The sequence below is a fragment of the Mytilus edulis genome, chromosome 11 (assembly GCF_963676685.1).
Source record: "Mytilus edulis chromosome 11, xbMytEdul2.2, whole genome shotgun sequence".
NCBI classification, from domain to species: domain Eukaryota; kingdom Metazoa; phylum Mollusca; class Bivalvia; order Mytilida; family Mytilidae; genus Mytilus; species Mytilus edulis.
In genome coordinates this window covers 60,496,012-60,510,293 of record NC_092354.1, presented here as the reverse complement: position 1 = coordinate 60,510,293, position 14,282 = coordinate 60,496,012, and the positions used below count along the sequence as shown (strand labels likewise).

Sequence of the window (14,282 nt, the reverse complement as noted above, 5' to 3'; positions counted from 1 at the left end):
CAAATATCAAATCCCCTTACAGAATGTTATCATCACACGTATCAGAATTTTTTTAAAAGAACACGCGATTCGATATGTACATTTCATTGTATGAATGAATACATATTTACTACACGCATTCCATAGTAAATGTGTATTGAATGGTACGAATTTACCTGCTTCTTTTATCTGTTTAAAATTCTGTATGTTTTCTTAATAGACAAATCAGTTTCGTTGAAATTGATTGAAAATATTCTCTATTCTCTATAATTTACACCAACACAAACTTTTTGGTTAACAAGGTAGTTTGAGGCAAAGTTACTTTTTTTGTCGATGTTTTGTCTGTTTTAACTACAATATATATCAAATTAAAGATACTTAAGAATGTTCGCTCCTTAGTTTCAAAGTAACATATTGTCTTAGACTGTTATATATATATTAAATGCATAGTATATAAATGAGGGAACTAAAATAAGCAAGAACAAATGACAAGTGTGCTTGTTTTTGATAAATAAGCCACTGAAGATTTCCCTCGAAATAATTTTCTCTTCACTTTTCATACATTTAACATTAGCACATTTTTTCATTAAAACTGAAATATGAAAATGAAAAAATGATAAGGATTTTGTAGGATTTTCAAATATGGCTCTTTAAACTTTATGTAAAAGAAAAGTACACATGAACGAAGATTTTTTTTAAATAGTACTTCATGGATAAAACCAGAGGATTCTGAATACTTGTTTTGACCATTAGGATTGGCCAAGCTTCTTTAGACCAGTAGAACTGGTCAAGCTTGTTCTGACCACAAGAAAATATACTCGATAGACTAAATAAAGCGCCTATTGAATACCTGGTTGACACGCACATATATAGAATAGATATTCAAATATACATGAATATGGTATATTGTAGTTTTTTTTTTAATTCTTAGTATATTCAAAATACGTTCCGATTCCCGCTTCTAGGTCTGCATTGATTTTATGTTTTCCATGCTTATTTGGCTTATCCATTTGCCTATATATATATAGATATAAACGCATATTTTTTTATTCCTCAAAATGTCACAAAAAAAGAAAGACGGTGCTCAACAAGCAAGTGGACCAGAAAAAAAATTTCCTAAAATGGTATGTACAACTTTTATAATTAAACTTTTAAAAGAGTTTTTTTTTCGCTCAAAAATGTTTTACGTCTTTCATTCCAAAAAGGTCTTCATATTAACACGAAGCTACTTGTAATAAGGTAAAAAATAAAAATAAATCAGCACCAATCCAACGGTACTTTTTTTTTTTTATTTATTTATCTATGTAGTTATAATTATCATTCTCACGACATGGCTTTAAAAACATGATTAACCTCCTATACCATAGTTTTATATCGTTATTTGATAAGCCTTTCTTTTATATCGATATACAGCCTGTGTTATTTACATGAGGTCATTTTGAATATGCTTCAGATATTTGCCACTGAAAATTGAAAAAAAACTTGTCTGAACATATTCTACGGTACTACAATCTTATCTATGTCAATTTGTTAAGCTTATATGATTTATCAAATAATAATCTGTAATACAAAATTTACAAATTCAGATTTTTTAGTGTATTTTAATTTTTATAATTTAACATTTACGGTACCACGTTTAGTTTTTTATTCCTATTTATCATGGCGAATTGTCTTTTTGAACGCGGACCGCGAAGAGAACCCATATTTGAAAACGCCGTTTTCACGACACGTGTGCGTGCATATGTATATAACCCACATTTGACAACGCCGTTTATACTATATATACATGATATACACGCAAATGCACATGTAGTGTAAACGGCGTTCTAAAATATGAGTTTTTTTCGCGGTCCGCGTTCAAAAGTAAGCATTAGATAAATTAGGAATTAAACTGCTAACGTTGTAATAACTTTCTTATTTTAAATATTTCCTTCGTGTGGTTTTTTTCTCGTATTATAGAAAACGTCTCGTGTTACCTATATTGAAAACGTTAGTTAACTGTAGAAATCATAAGGTTAAAGTGCAGTTTTTAATTATATTAAGTCTATAAGAATGGGTCAAATGACAAAGAATATTTTTTCTAAGTAGTTCCTGCACATGATAAAACATTGGCTGATTCAAAACTATTCATAGGGGAGGAGGGCACTGTCTGACATGAGGAGGATCAACTCCTGCAGTCGTGCTTCTGTGATTCCCTATATAATCAACCAAATTTTTCCAACGAAAGCGAGGGGGCGGCCCCACGGCCCCCACAATCCGCCTGTGTAAAATAATTTGAAACTGGTATGAAATTTATGGATGCAAGTACATCTATCGAATCTTAGCGAGATTTTCTCCAATTTCAAAGGGATGACTTCTTTTTTTTTCACAAGTTTGAAATATTTTATCCTACGACCCAATAGTTGCCACAAAAATCATAACACAACTGTTTGATACATATGGTTATAGCCAGTATTTAAATTACTTGATTAAAACCCCTCTTATTACATTTGACCAATTGTGATTTGTAATAAAATTCATACAGAAATCACTTTTTTATAATTCTTTTTTTCAGGACATCAGGGTAAAAAGAGTAAACTCTCTTAACCCCCGCCCGACCGCATATGGCCAGATAGGAAATGCATACGTGTACCTGAACAGTAGTTTATATAAACTCACTGTTAAGGAAAAGTATTTTAAAACTTTGAGTAAAGGGCAGTATTTTCGTATCAAGGGGCATACGATAAATCATCAGAATAAATTTATCAACACAGATTATGCCACTGTAAGTAATATTACACTTAGGTTATAGATCCCCAGACATTATAACCTATCATAAATGTAAGATGTATAAAGACTTTATTTTCAAAACTTACTACGTACTTCATTTGACCTTGATATTTATTTATTCGAGCTTCATTGGTGAGCCTTGTGATGGACATAACGCACATCTGGTGTACAAAGTTGTAATCTAGGTACTACTATCCTCTTAAGTTAATTATGTAAATATTGCAAAAAAGAATTTTAGTTACAATTTATAGAAATCTCTGGTCTTGAAAAGGCTACCTACACTGAACAGAAACAAATTACCTATAATTACGTACATGATTTAGTTTCGAATTGGACAATTGGTCGCCAAAAACTCATATACACAGAATTGCCCATCCCTTTCAGCCGTGAAATATCGTTTTGACAATAAATATAATGTATCTTTACTTTTGAATTTTTGAATATATAAATCCAATATAACCAAAAAAAATCTATGAATTATTGATATCTATTTATTGTTTGCACAATTTAAAGTAATAATGACTATGTGAAGTTGGTCTTGCGTTTATATATTTTTTATTTTTAAATCAAATTCAGATTATGGAAATAGCCCCATTTGAGATTAACGAGAGCCACATCCAAGCGCTTATTGCGCTAACCCCCATAGATTTGGGGGATGTTGGGAAGATTGCTTCATTGGCCCAAGACGAACAAGTTGCCATCTCGGGCTCATTGGTTAAAGTAAGTATCGTAATAAATTTGATATATCTGTAGTTTATAAACCACCAATTTTAAAATCGTTCGTGTTTTAACTCGCTGATATTTTATCTTAACACATGATATTTTAATAAGTAGTTGATTTCTTTGACGGTTTAGTAATCGCGACTACTCCTTATATCTGTACGAAGTGAATAAATACCCTACCATATTCGTTCATTTCTTTTCTTGGTTTAGTTTCCTTTGTATCGATTTGATCAATTAAATATTATATCAGAGGATTTGGGAGGTTGAACCCGCAAACATGTTTAGCCCCACCATATTCATTAATCAGTAGCATGTACTTCGATGGTTGTCGTTGGTTGATTGGCTTTTCATTGTTGAAGGTCATAAAATTGAAGTGAAATTGGAAATGTGTCAAAGCGACAACAACCTGACCATAAAGCAGACAAGTCTAAGGCCACCAATGGGTCTTCAATGTAGCGAGAATACTCTCGCACCCGTAGGCGTCCGTCAAGTGGCTCCTTACAAATTATATATACTAGTACAGTGACAATGAACGTCATGCTAAACTTCGAATTATACACAAGAAACTAAAATTAAAAATCATACAAGACTAACCCTTCCCCTATATGTCTAGCCAATGAAGAAAAGTAATCGCATAACAATATTTGATACAATCTGGTTTAGGGTCAACCTGGCCAGAATCGTACTTTCAAGTTATTTAACATAATATAATCTAATGTCGGATGTTGATATACTTTCAGACTGCTCCGAAAACAACCACGAACAAAACCACGTTGCAAATTGCAACAATGACTGATGAGAAAAGGGTTACCGGCCAGAATTTTAAAGTAAAATTCTGGGCCGGTAACCAGGAAGATGTGGTCACCGCCATGGAACGGTTTACCACATATTCCCTCAGTTCCATGGTGGTTGAACTGTGGCAGGGGGCTGTCCAGTTTAATGCCACTCTGGACACATCCATAAAGGTACGTATTTAACATGAACTATAAATACTTTTGACAAAAGTTGGGTTCCAATGGATAAAGGTAACAGGCTGATGTTATATTAAATACGCGCTGATGTTAGTCGTATAATAGATATAGGAAGATGTGGTGTGAGTGCCAATGAGACAACTCTCCATCCAAATAACAATTTAAAAAGTAACCATTATAGGTTAAAGTACCGCCTTCAACACGGAGCCTTGGCTCACACCGAACAACAAGCTATAAAGGGCCCCAAAAGTATGTCCATCTACTCTCCGCATACTATATATTCGCATTCAAAATCATCACCTACTGGAAATGTATCGCCCTCTTTACAACATTTGATTGTAAAATATTTAAAAAATTCTAATAAAGATCTTTTTAATTAAAAAAAAACCAAAACAAATAAGTATGCATGCTCATTTTTGTACCTTAAGGGGTTTATTTCACTTAACGAATTTTTGTTGTTAAATATATTAATTTTAGAAATTGCAAGAAGACCTTAAAATAGATGCGGCCAATATAGAGGGAGTAGATTTTGCAGAGTAAGTAACATGTAGTATAAGTTTCTCAAACTACTGTCCATTGTACTTCAGGTTGTATGGGAGCTTAAATAGAATGAATTTGATCATACTTTATCAAAACTTGGCATAATGTTCTCTTATATTATTGAGGAATCGTCACCAGATATTAAAAATATCAACAGCAAATATTGTTCTGCCGTAAGTTTTTATCAGATAAAATACAAAAAAAAAATTGTGGAAATTCCTTCATAAATATCCGCGTTTCCTCCCCTTAAAATGTCAATTAAAAAAATTAAAGATCAAGCACACATACTGAATGATGTTCTATGTTTATGAATATATATATATATACAACTCGTCTAAACATCAACCCAACAATGTTAGATCTGTAAATTTGCTTTCGCAAATTTTTGTTTCTTCCCTCGACGGGATTCGAACCCATGCTACTGTGATATCGTGACACCAAATCGCCTGCACTGCAGCCGTCCCGCTAGACCACACAACCACCTGGACTACACAAATTTAAAACTTTCGGTGGGCATGTGTTACCTTTCCACGTCAGTTTTAATCTAGCGGCGTACTACAGTACATGATATATAAGGCATGGAAATGGTATTGTTACAGATCAGCTTAATTATCTATAGTAAAGGATCCTACAAATTCATGTAAGATACAGTCACATAAAATAATTATATTCATAAGTACGTCTGAGTCAGTGACAACTCTACAACAGATTTATCCATCGGATCACCATCAATGATAGTGATATATATATATATATATATATATATACTAGAACACACCCGTGATTTCGCGGGTCCGTGACTGAATCAAAGTATACAACTATGTGCAAGCCTTATTTTAGAATTAGTATTGTCATCTGATAAAGTCATGCCGACTTATAAGATACACAGTTTTCTCTGCTTTCAAATCTTTCTGTTTGAACCCATCGAACTGGAACTTATCAATTATTGGTAATATTAATTATTTGGAAAACAAATGTTCCTGGAAGAGAGTATTTTTTAATCAGCATTATTGTCCTATATTAGTTATAAATAAAGTTGAATTTTTTGATTCGCTGTTTTACGTCATGCTCACTAACAAATTGAAAACTGTTCCTATACGCCGTATTTTTAGTCCACATTTTTTGTATTCGTATTGTTATCTTAAAAAGTTTTACTGATTAAAATACTACAATTACAGGTAACAATTTGAAAATTTAGTAGTGTCAACCCTGAAATTATGACCCGTGTATATAGCATATCAATCCTAAATACACCGTTTGGTGGTGCGTCTGTCAGATGCGGAACGTTCAGATAAGGTAATAAGGTAACAGGTGAATATACTATTGGTTTCGGTATCGGACTCGCTCCGGAACTTCTTAATTATTGCCAATATTAATTACGTGGAAAACAAAAGGGCCTGGAGTGTTGTACTATATTAGTTATATATAAAGTTGAATTCTTTGATTAGTCGTTTTTACGTGATGACGGCTGACAAATTGGACATCGTTATTTTAGTATTATAGATATATTTCGTTTATACAATTTTAATATTTCAGAAAACTGGTACTCACTTCAGTAGGCGAATACCCAGTTGATGATGATGTTCTGGATATTTTATATCCAGAACAAGCTTTCCAAGAAAGAAGGGTATCACTCGTGATAAAAAACGGGAAAATTGTTAATGCTGTAAGTAATTTATAAGACCAGTTTTGTAACTACGACGTTAACCAGTGAATTATTAATATACCCGTTTTTAATTATTTCTATATAGCTTGTGTATATAATAGTGTCGAGAGTAAAATAATGATTTTTGCAAATGTAGATTTTGTATAATTGTATAATTTTAGATTTTTCATTTATTTCAAAGGTAAACTTCTACCGTGTTCTTTTTAAAACCATGCTATAGAAATATTTATTAACGCGCACTACTGATCTTTTATTATCAGAAATTGTTCATAATTAGCGTTAAAAAATCAATATTTATGATTTTTTTTCTTTTTGTAGACCATACTTGAGGAAAACTGAACCCATCAGAACAGATAGATACTGCAGATTTACATTTAACATACAGTTGTTATGATTAAATATAAAGACAGATTCGTTTTATTAGTTTTTGTTGGTTCCTATTTGAAATTTTAACAGAGCTTGGTTTTTTTCTTTTGAATTGTTTCATTTTGTAATTTTGAAACCTTTACGAATGAGTCAGATTGCTCAATCTTCAAGAACGTAAAGTAGATGGTTTTAGTCGATATAGAAAGATGTGGTATAAATGCCAACGAGACAACTCTCTCCATCCAAAAACAAGTTGTTTTAAGTATACTACTTATATAGATATAGGAAGATGTGGTGTGAGTGCCAATGAGACAACTCTCCATCCAAATGACAATTTAAAAAGTAAACCATTATAGGTTAAAGTACGGCATTCAACACGGAGCCTTGGCTCACACCGAACAACAAGCTACAAAGGGCCCAAAATTACTAGTGTAAAACCATTCAAACGGGAAAACCAACGTTCTACTCTATATAAACAAAACGAAAAACACGTATATATTACATAAACAAACGACAACTACTGTACATCAGATTCCTGACTTAGGACAGGTGCAAACATTTGCAGCGGGATTAAATTTTTTAAGTTTATATAAAATCTTCCAATAAGGAATACCAAGAAAGTTCTGTAATATAAACAAATCTAATTTATAACACTTGATTGATTGATTGTTGGTTGCTTAACGTCCAGTGGCAAATATTTCATGCATATTCAGGACGAGAACAAGTTCACAATAAATACAATAGGTAGGTTGTTGTAATAGAGGCCATCTAGGATGATGGTCGGGGAAATTTGGACTGCCACTGGAAAATGAGGGTATATTGGATAGGGACAGAAATTTTGCCTTGCAACAGGCCACCTACGGACCCCTCAAAGAGTTGTTGCAAGGGTTCTTAACGTGCAAAGAGCGTGGCACTCTCTTTACACGAGGCATCGGATTTAACGTCCCCTTCTGACGGACGTGACTGCGAACTTGATACATCCCGCACAGCCAAACGGACGCCCCACTTCGGCAAGCGTTTTACTGCCGGTCGGGAGAAGACCAAGTGACCATATTTCTATACCCCAGTCACCCTTAGGGTTTATAACACTTGATACATATGGGGTCAATATCAACAATAAAACTAAACAATCAGAGCTAGACAAAACTTTCCTGTAAAGATTTACAAGAAACAAAATTAAACCAATATAATTAATAAGTACCGATCACCGTATGACCTGCAGTTGTTATTAACAAAGCCTATACATTTTCAAGGTTGATATTTGCATCAAAAGCAAAAACGGTTGAATTATTCCTCCCTAGCATCTAGTGAGTTCTTAGCGTTTCTGTCTATCAAGGAAACACTCAAACTCAACATGATGTGTTCATGATCAACAGAAAGAGCTATATGACTAACTACTTTATATATATACTATATCAAACCATTGAGAAAGCAATTTGACAAAATACGAATTGAAAGGAAATACATTTACAGTTCATTATAACGATATTTCGTCGCTATGCCAATGCTGTATATATAGATTAACCATACATGGTCTCGAAATATCAATGTTATTTGTACAAGGTTTAGAAACGGATAGAAAGCGAAGCTGTGCCGAGCATTTCTACCTGTTTCGAGCCGAGTACAAATAAGTTCTAGTTATAGATTGATATTTCGAGACAATGTATCAAATGCGGAACGTACATATCAGGTAATAGGTAACAGGTGAATATACTATAGGTATCGGTATCGGATTCGACCCGGAACTTGTCAATTATTGGCAATATTAATTGTTTGGAAAACAAAAGGGTCTTGAGTGGTGTAATTTTCAATCTGCACCATTGTCCTATATTAGTTATATATAAAGTCAAATTATTTGATTTGTCGTTTTTACCCGATGACGGCTGACAAATTTGACCTCGTAATTTTAGTATTATAGATACTGCAACTCTTATAAAAGAGGGACGAAAGATACCAAAGGGACAGTCAAACTCATAAATCTAAAACAAACTGACAACGCCATGGCTAAAAATAAAAAAGACAAACAGAAAAACAATAGTACACACGACACAACATAGAAAACTAAAGAATAAACAACACGAACCCCACCAAAAACTAGGGGTGATCTCAGGTGCTCCGGAAGGGTAAGCAGATCCTGCTCCACATGTGGCACCCGTCGTGTTGCTTAAGTGATTACAAATCCGGTAAATAGTCTAATTCGGTAGGTCATATTCATGAAAGGGAATATAACTGTTCTTAATGAAGTATTTTGGGTAAAAAACATCATTTCTTAATTTGAAGCGGACGACGTTAAATTTTCGCCAACATGCATGTTTTATTGGCGTCATAAATAAAGCTCTACGGAAACACATTATCAACGTCATAAACAAGGTGATACACAGCTGTAGTATATAAACACTTAAATACATAATTTTGTCTCTGTTTCTAGTCTTCAAATACCTTTCAATAACTGCTACAAATACTGCATTTTTTCTTGGTCCAATAACGTTTTCTATGTATGATTTTGACGATTTATCCTCTTTTCAACTCGGGTTTTCAATGTATGTTTTTAATTGGTAAACTTGTGCCTTTCAAATACATCGTTTAAACTCACTTTGATATTTATATGTAACTGTCCTAAGTCTGAAGCCTGTAGTACAACAGTTGTAGTTGCTTCATATTACTTGATTTATTTCGCTTTACTGGACGTAGTTCACACCGTTTGCTTATCATGTCCAGTCCATACTGATAGCTGTCTTAGGATAAACTCATTAATGAAGTGTCCAATTATGGTCATTGTAATTTCGTTTAGTGAGACAGTTTGACTGATAGGTAATTAGAAATCCATGGCAATCATCCTTATCACACAGCACGTCAGTTGGGGTTCGTGTTTATTCTTTAGTTTTCTATGTGGTGTAATGTGTACTTTTGTTTGTCTATTTGTCTTATTCATTTTTAGCCATGGTGTTGTCGGATTATTTTTGATTTACGAGTTTGACTCTCCCTCTGGACATATTTCGTCCCTCTTTCAAATTCACTGTCCTCATACAAATTAAAACACAAGCTCCGCCCGGTCAGAAATAACATCGGTAAAATATCTTGGCAGAGTTTAATCAACTTCGTACTTGTTTGGCTTTATAAATATTTTGATATGAGCGTCACTGATGAGTCTTATGTAGACGAAACGCGCGTCTGGCGTACTAAATTATAATCCTGGCACCTTTGATAACTATAATCAACTAATGTAATTTCTCTTAAAGGTCTCAGTGAAACTACACATAAAAGCTATTGTATTTATTCAGTAGAGCGGGTAAACTCACAAAAGTTTAAAACCGTGCCCATAAAGAGTAGTTCTCTGGAAAACTTTTATTCGATTCTACAAGACGCCAGAAATAAACAACTATAGGTCATCGTACGGCCTTCGGAAGTGAGCAAAACCCATACCACATAATTGGCTATAAAAGACTCTGTTTACTACCGTTTAAAAGTTTTTAAATAGATGTAATCTTTAAATTATAATCTTTTATTTATAATGGATTTTATTAAAAATCATACGATTATATTTATTTTTGAATCGCAAAATTATAACTGTTTGGTATGAAATCAGAAATTTCTAATTTTCGGTCTTAAAATAGTTTTCGTTATCATTTATTATAACCATATATTTTTAAAATCGGCATACAATAAGTCATCAACCTGGACATGATATTTCAAACCTTATTTTAATGGTTTCATAGCAAAATATATCATTTCGGGTGGAAAGACCTTCAATTGTTCTCTGAAGAATTGATTTTTAATTTTAATTGGATTTTTTAATGTTCTTCGAGCTAATTAGTGGTTTTTGGTTGCAATGAATTACATGCATGAGCTTTTTCAAAATAAACATTTAGGGTAGAAGGCTTTACTTGAAAACAACATTTATCTTTTATTGCTGAGGTTGAATGTCAGCCGGTTAGGTAACTACTGTAACTTTAACGGAATTTGAATTGATCTTGTATAATAGAACAAGTGTTGAAAAACTCCTATTTTCAGAATTAACCGATTACTAAGTAATATGTTCCTTTTTTTTTACATTTTCGAGATAGTTCATTTTCAATTGATTTGAAATTTAACACAAAATGCTGCTGATATCTTTCGATTGTTAAGATACAGAAAGAAAAAAAGAAAACAGTATGTTGATCTTTGACCTTAATTTATGCAAAACTGTTACCACATTTCTTTTTGACGACATCGATATTCCAAAAGTACTAATTTTTCCGAATCCAATGATATATGATATAGCCATATAGTATGTCTGACGATTAAATTTTAAAAATATTGGGTCTGGTCACCGTACTAATAATGCAGAAGACCTTGGAAGAAATTCGTAGAGCTGACAAACTGGAAGTTGATAAAACCTTGGAAAAAATTCGTAGAGCTGACAAACTGGAAGTTGATATGACAAATATCAAAAATGTAATGGTGTAAGCTGGAGGAAAAGCCATTGCATGGGCGTTTGCAGAATCGAGGCATGTGGATAAGGTTTTCGTATCGCCGCCAGGTCATCAGATCACTAAACAGAACAAGAAAATTTCCAGTGTTGGACCACTTGATTGCACACATATTGCAAAAACCTGTATAGAGAATAAAATCACAATGATTATTTCAAATCAGATATACAAGCCAGAAATTATGAAAAACATTGGAAAATGTGGAATTCTATATTTCGGCCCTTTTGATTCTACAAACATGTTCGAGGACCAGAGTATGATTAAGGAATTCATACTTAAATACAACATTCCGACGTCAAAAGCAGTCATATTCAAAAAAGGCCAGCCAGTGAATTTTGATTAATCAAAACTACACATTAAAGTGTAGTAAAAACACAAGCAAATACTGTTTTCACAAAAACAAAAGTAGAAACAAGAAGGCAAACTTTGACAATTCCTCCATTGATGAGGAAGGACTTCGGACAAACCATTCTAGAGAAACTATCAAAAATTAATTTTAACACAGAATTTTCCAGAAATACATCAATTTATCGTGTGTTAAAGAGGGGGAAAACCAAGGACAATAACACTCTAAATTTAACAAGAAATCAAATTCTTTTCACATAAAAAAAAACCATTAGAAAACCGGCACAGATCACATAGCTCTTTTTTTTCTGTTTTTACTAACGAAAGTACTGTTTAAAAAAAAGAAGTTTGCAGCCACATCCGGTGAGAATGGGGACGTTACATCCGATGCCTCGTGTAAATAGTGTCACACTCTTAGCACGTTAAGAACCTTGAAGGCTTGCTACTTCTTTTTGAGGGGTCCGTAGGTGGCCTGGTGCAAGGCAAAAATTCTGCCCCTATCCACTTTACCCTCTTTTTCCAGTGGCAATCAAAATTTCCCCGATCATCCCCCGAATGACCTCTATTATGACAAGACCTATCGATGATATTTATTGTTAACTTGTGCTCCTGAAATATGCATGAAATATTTGCCACTGGACGTTAAGCAATCAACCAATAAATGTCCCCGACCATCATCCCGGACGGTCTTTATTAGGAATAGGATTTATCGATCTTTTCTGACGTATATCAGTGCGTACTTGTCTGGATCCCTCACAGCACAGCCAAAAGGATAAACCATTTAATTAAACTACCGGTCGGCAGACAAACTAGTAACAATACGAAAGATTTATACATTAGAATGATGATATCAATGGTTGTGATAGTTACAGATGCCTAGGTGTTACAAGCTGCTTCGGAAAATTTTTCATGTCTTTATTACAAACTAGACATAATGGATACCTAGATGATCATAATCTTTAAAACAAATTGCAAGCCGGGTCTAGACCAGATTTCCGTACAACTGAGCATATATTTACAATAAAGACAATACTGAACAAATATATCTTAAGGTTCATCATAACCTTTTGGCTAAAATTGCCGTATTTACACCCCAAATTTTACTCTGAGTACCGACTAACCTATACACCTGCAACAGTTTTAAGGGATGGCAGGAACTAGATATATAAATTTTAAATGCATTTTATGTTTCAGAAAATTATAAACTTTTGTAGATTTTGCTATCCATTTTTTTTTCGTTCCTGCAGAAGGTGCAAAAATTAACTAAGTAGTGAAAACGATTGAGAAGCTCCCCTCATATAATCAATGTTGTGAGTAGTATTGATTTAAATGGACAATAGATGGACAATAGACACCTGTAAACAATAGGTGATTTAACAGGTTTAAACTGCAACTGAGTGGACCGTATCAAATGAAACTCTGGTGTTTGTTTATTTTGCTATCTTCTGCAGACTGAAAAAAAATGAACATCAAAATCCAGGTAAGTTTTTAATTTTCTGAAACGTAGACTTCATATAACTTTTATATATCTAGTTCCTGCCATGCCTTAAAACTTTCCTGGATGTACCAGTTTGTCTGTACTCATATTAATTTTGGAGGTGTAAACACGGCCATATTTTTCAGTTCCTTATGATGAACCTTAATATATGCTTGTTTTGTCCACTTCTGTAAAGCATTTGATCCAATTTGGCATGATGGGCTATTTGAAAAACTTTTAAACTGGGAGTCAAAGGACATTTTTTCCAATTACTGCACCATATGTATAATAATGCAAATTTAAAGTGGTTGTTAAAAAAGATCACACTATTACTGAGCCATATAAATTAGAAAAAGGTGTGCGACAAGGTGAAGGCTTAAGCTCCCTCTTATTTAATATATATGTCAATAATATTGATTTATCTTTCTTTATAAGATTAACACTAGCCCCACAGGACGCAATTACGACTGGACACAATTACGAACGATTTCCAATGTTTGCCCTCTGAGATCATATCTGTTAATATTTATCAATAAATGTTTTTATAAATAAAAACCCTATTAAAAATCCCTTGTTTTCATGATAATACAATTTATGTGCACTTGGTGAATGTTGATGACGATGACAAAATCATTCTGAAAATATTATAAGAACGGCAATCTGACCTGGAAGTTATATAAAAAAATACATAAAGGTAAGTGCATATTGCCTTCTTTTGTTAATATATAGAAAGAAAAATATCTCCTGATTCTGTTCATATGCGTGATGCCTTTTATCATGCCCAAATAACCCCACAATTGACGTTTTTTAGACTCTTGTGAACCTATTTATGGCAAAAGAAAATATGTTTATTTTATTGAAAAGTCCAGAGAACTCCGAAAGAAATGTTGACCAATATAAAAAAAATCATAGATGAATGATAAGTACACCACCGAAATGGATAAACTTGAATTTAGTGCTCCTTTAAAGGAGGAACT

General features: G+C 33.2%; 1 protein-coding gene across 1 annotated transcript; it reads left to right on the top strand.

Annotated features, from left to right (window-relative positions):
* Nucleotides 1-3,690: 3,690 nt before the first annotated feature.
* LOC139495949 (uncharacterized) lies at nt 3,691-7,057 on the top strand. Its single transcript, XM_071284375.1, has 4 exons — nt 3,691-4,436; nt 4,920-4,978; nt 6,519-6,648; nt 6,967-7,057. Exons 1-4 carry the CDS (start codon nt 4,194-4,196, stop codon nt 6,985-6,987), a joined length of 453 nt encoding a protein of 150 aa, XP_071140476.1. The 5' UTR covers nt 3,691-4,193; the 3' UTR covers nt 6,988-7,057.
* Nucleotides 7,058-14,282: the final 7,225 nt, after the last annotated feature.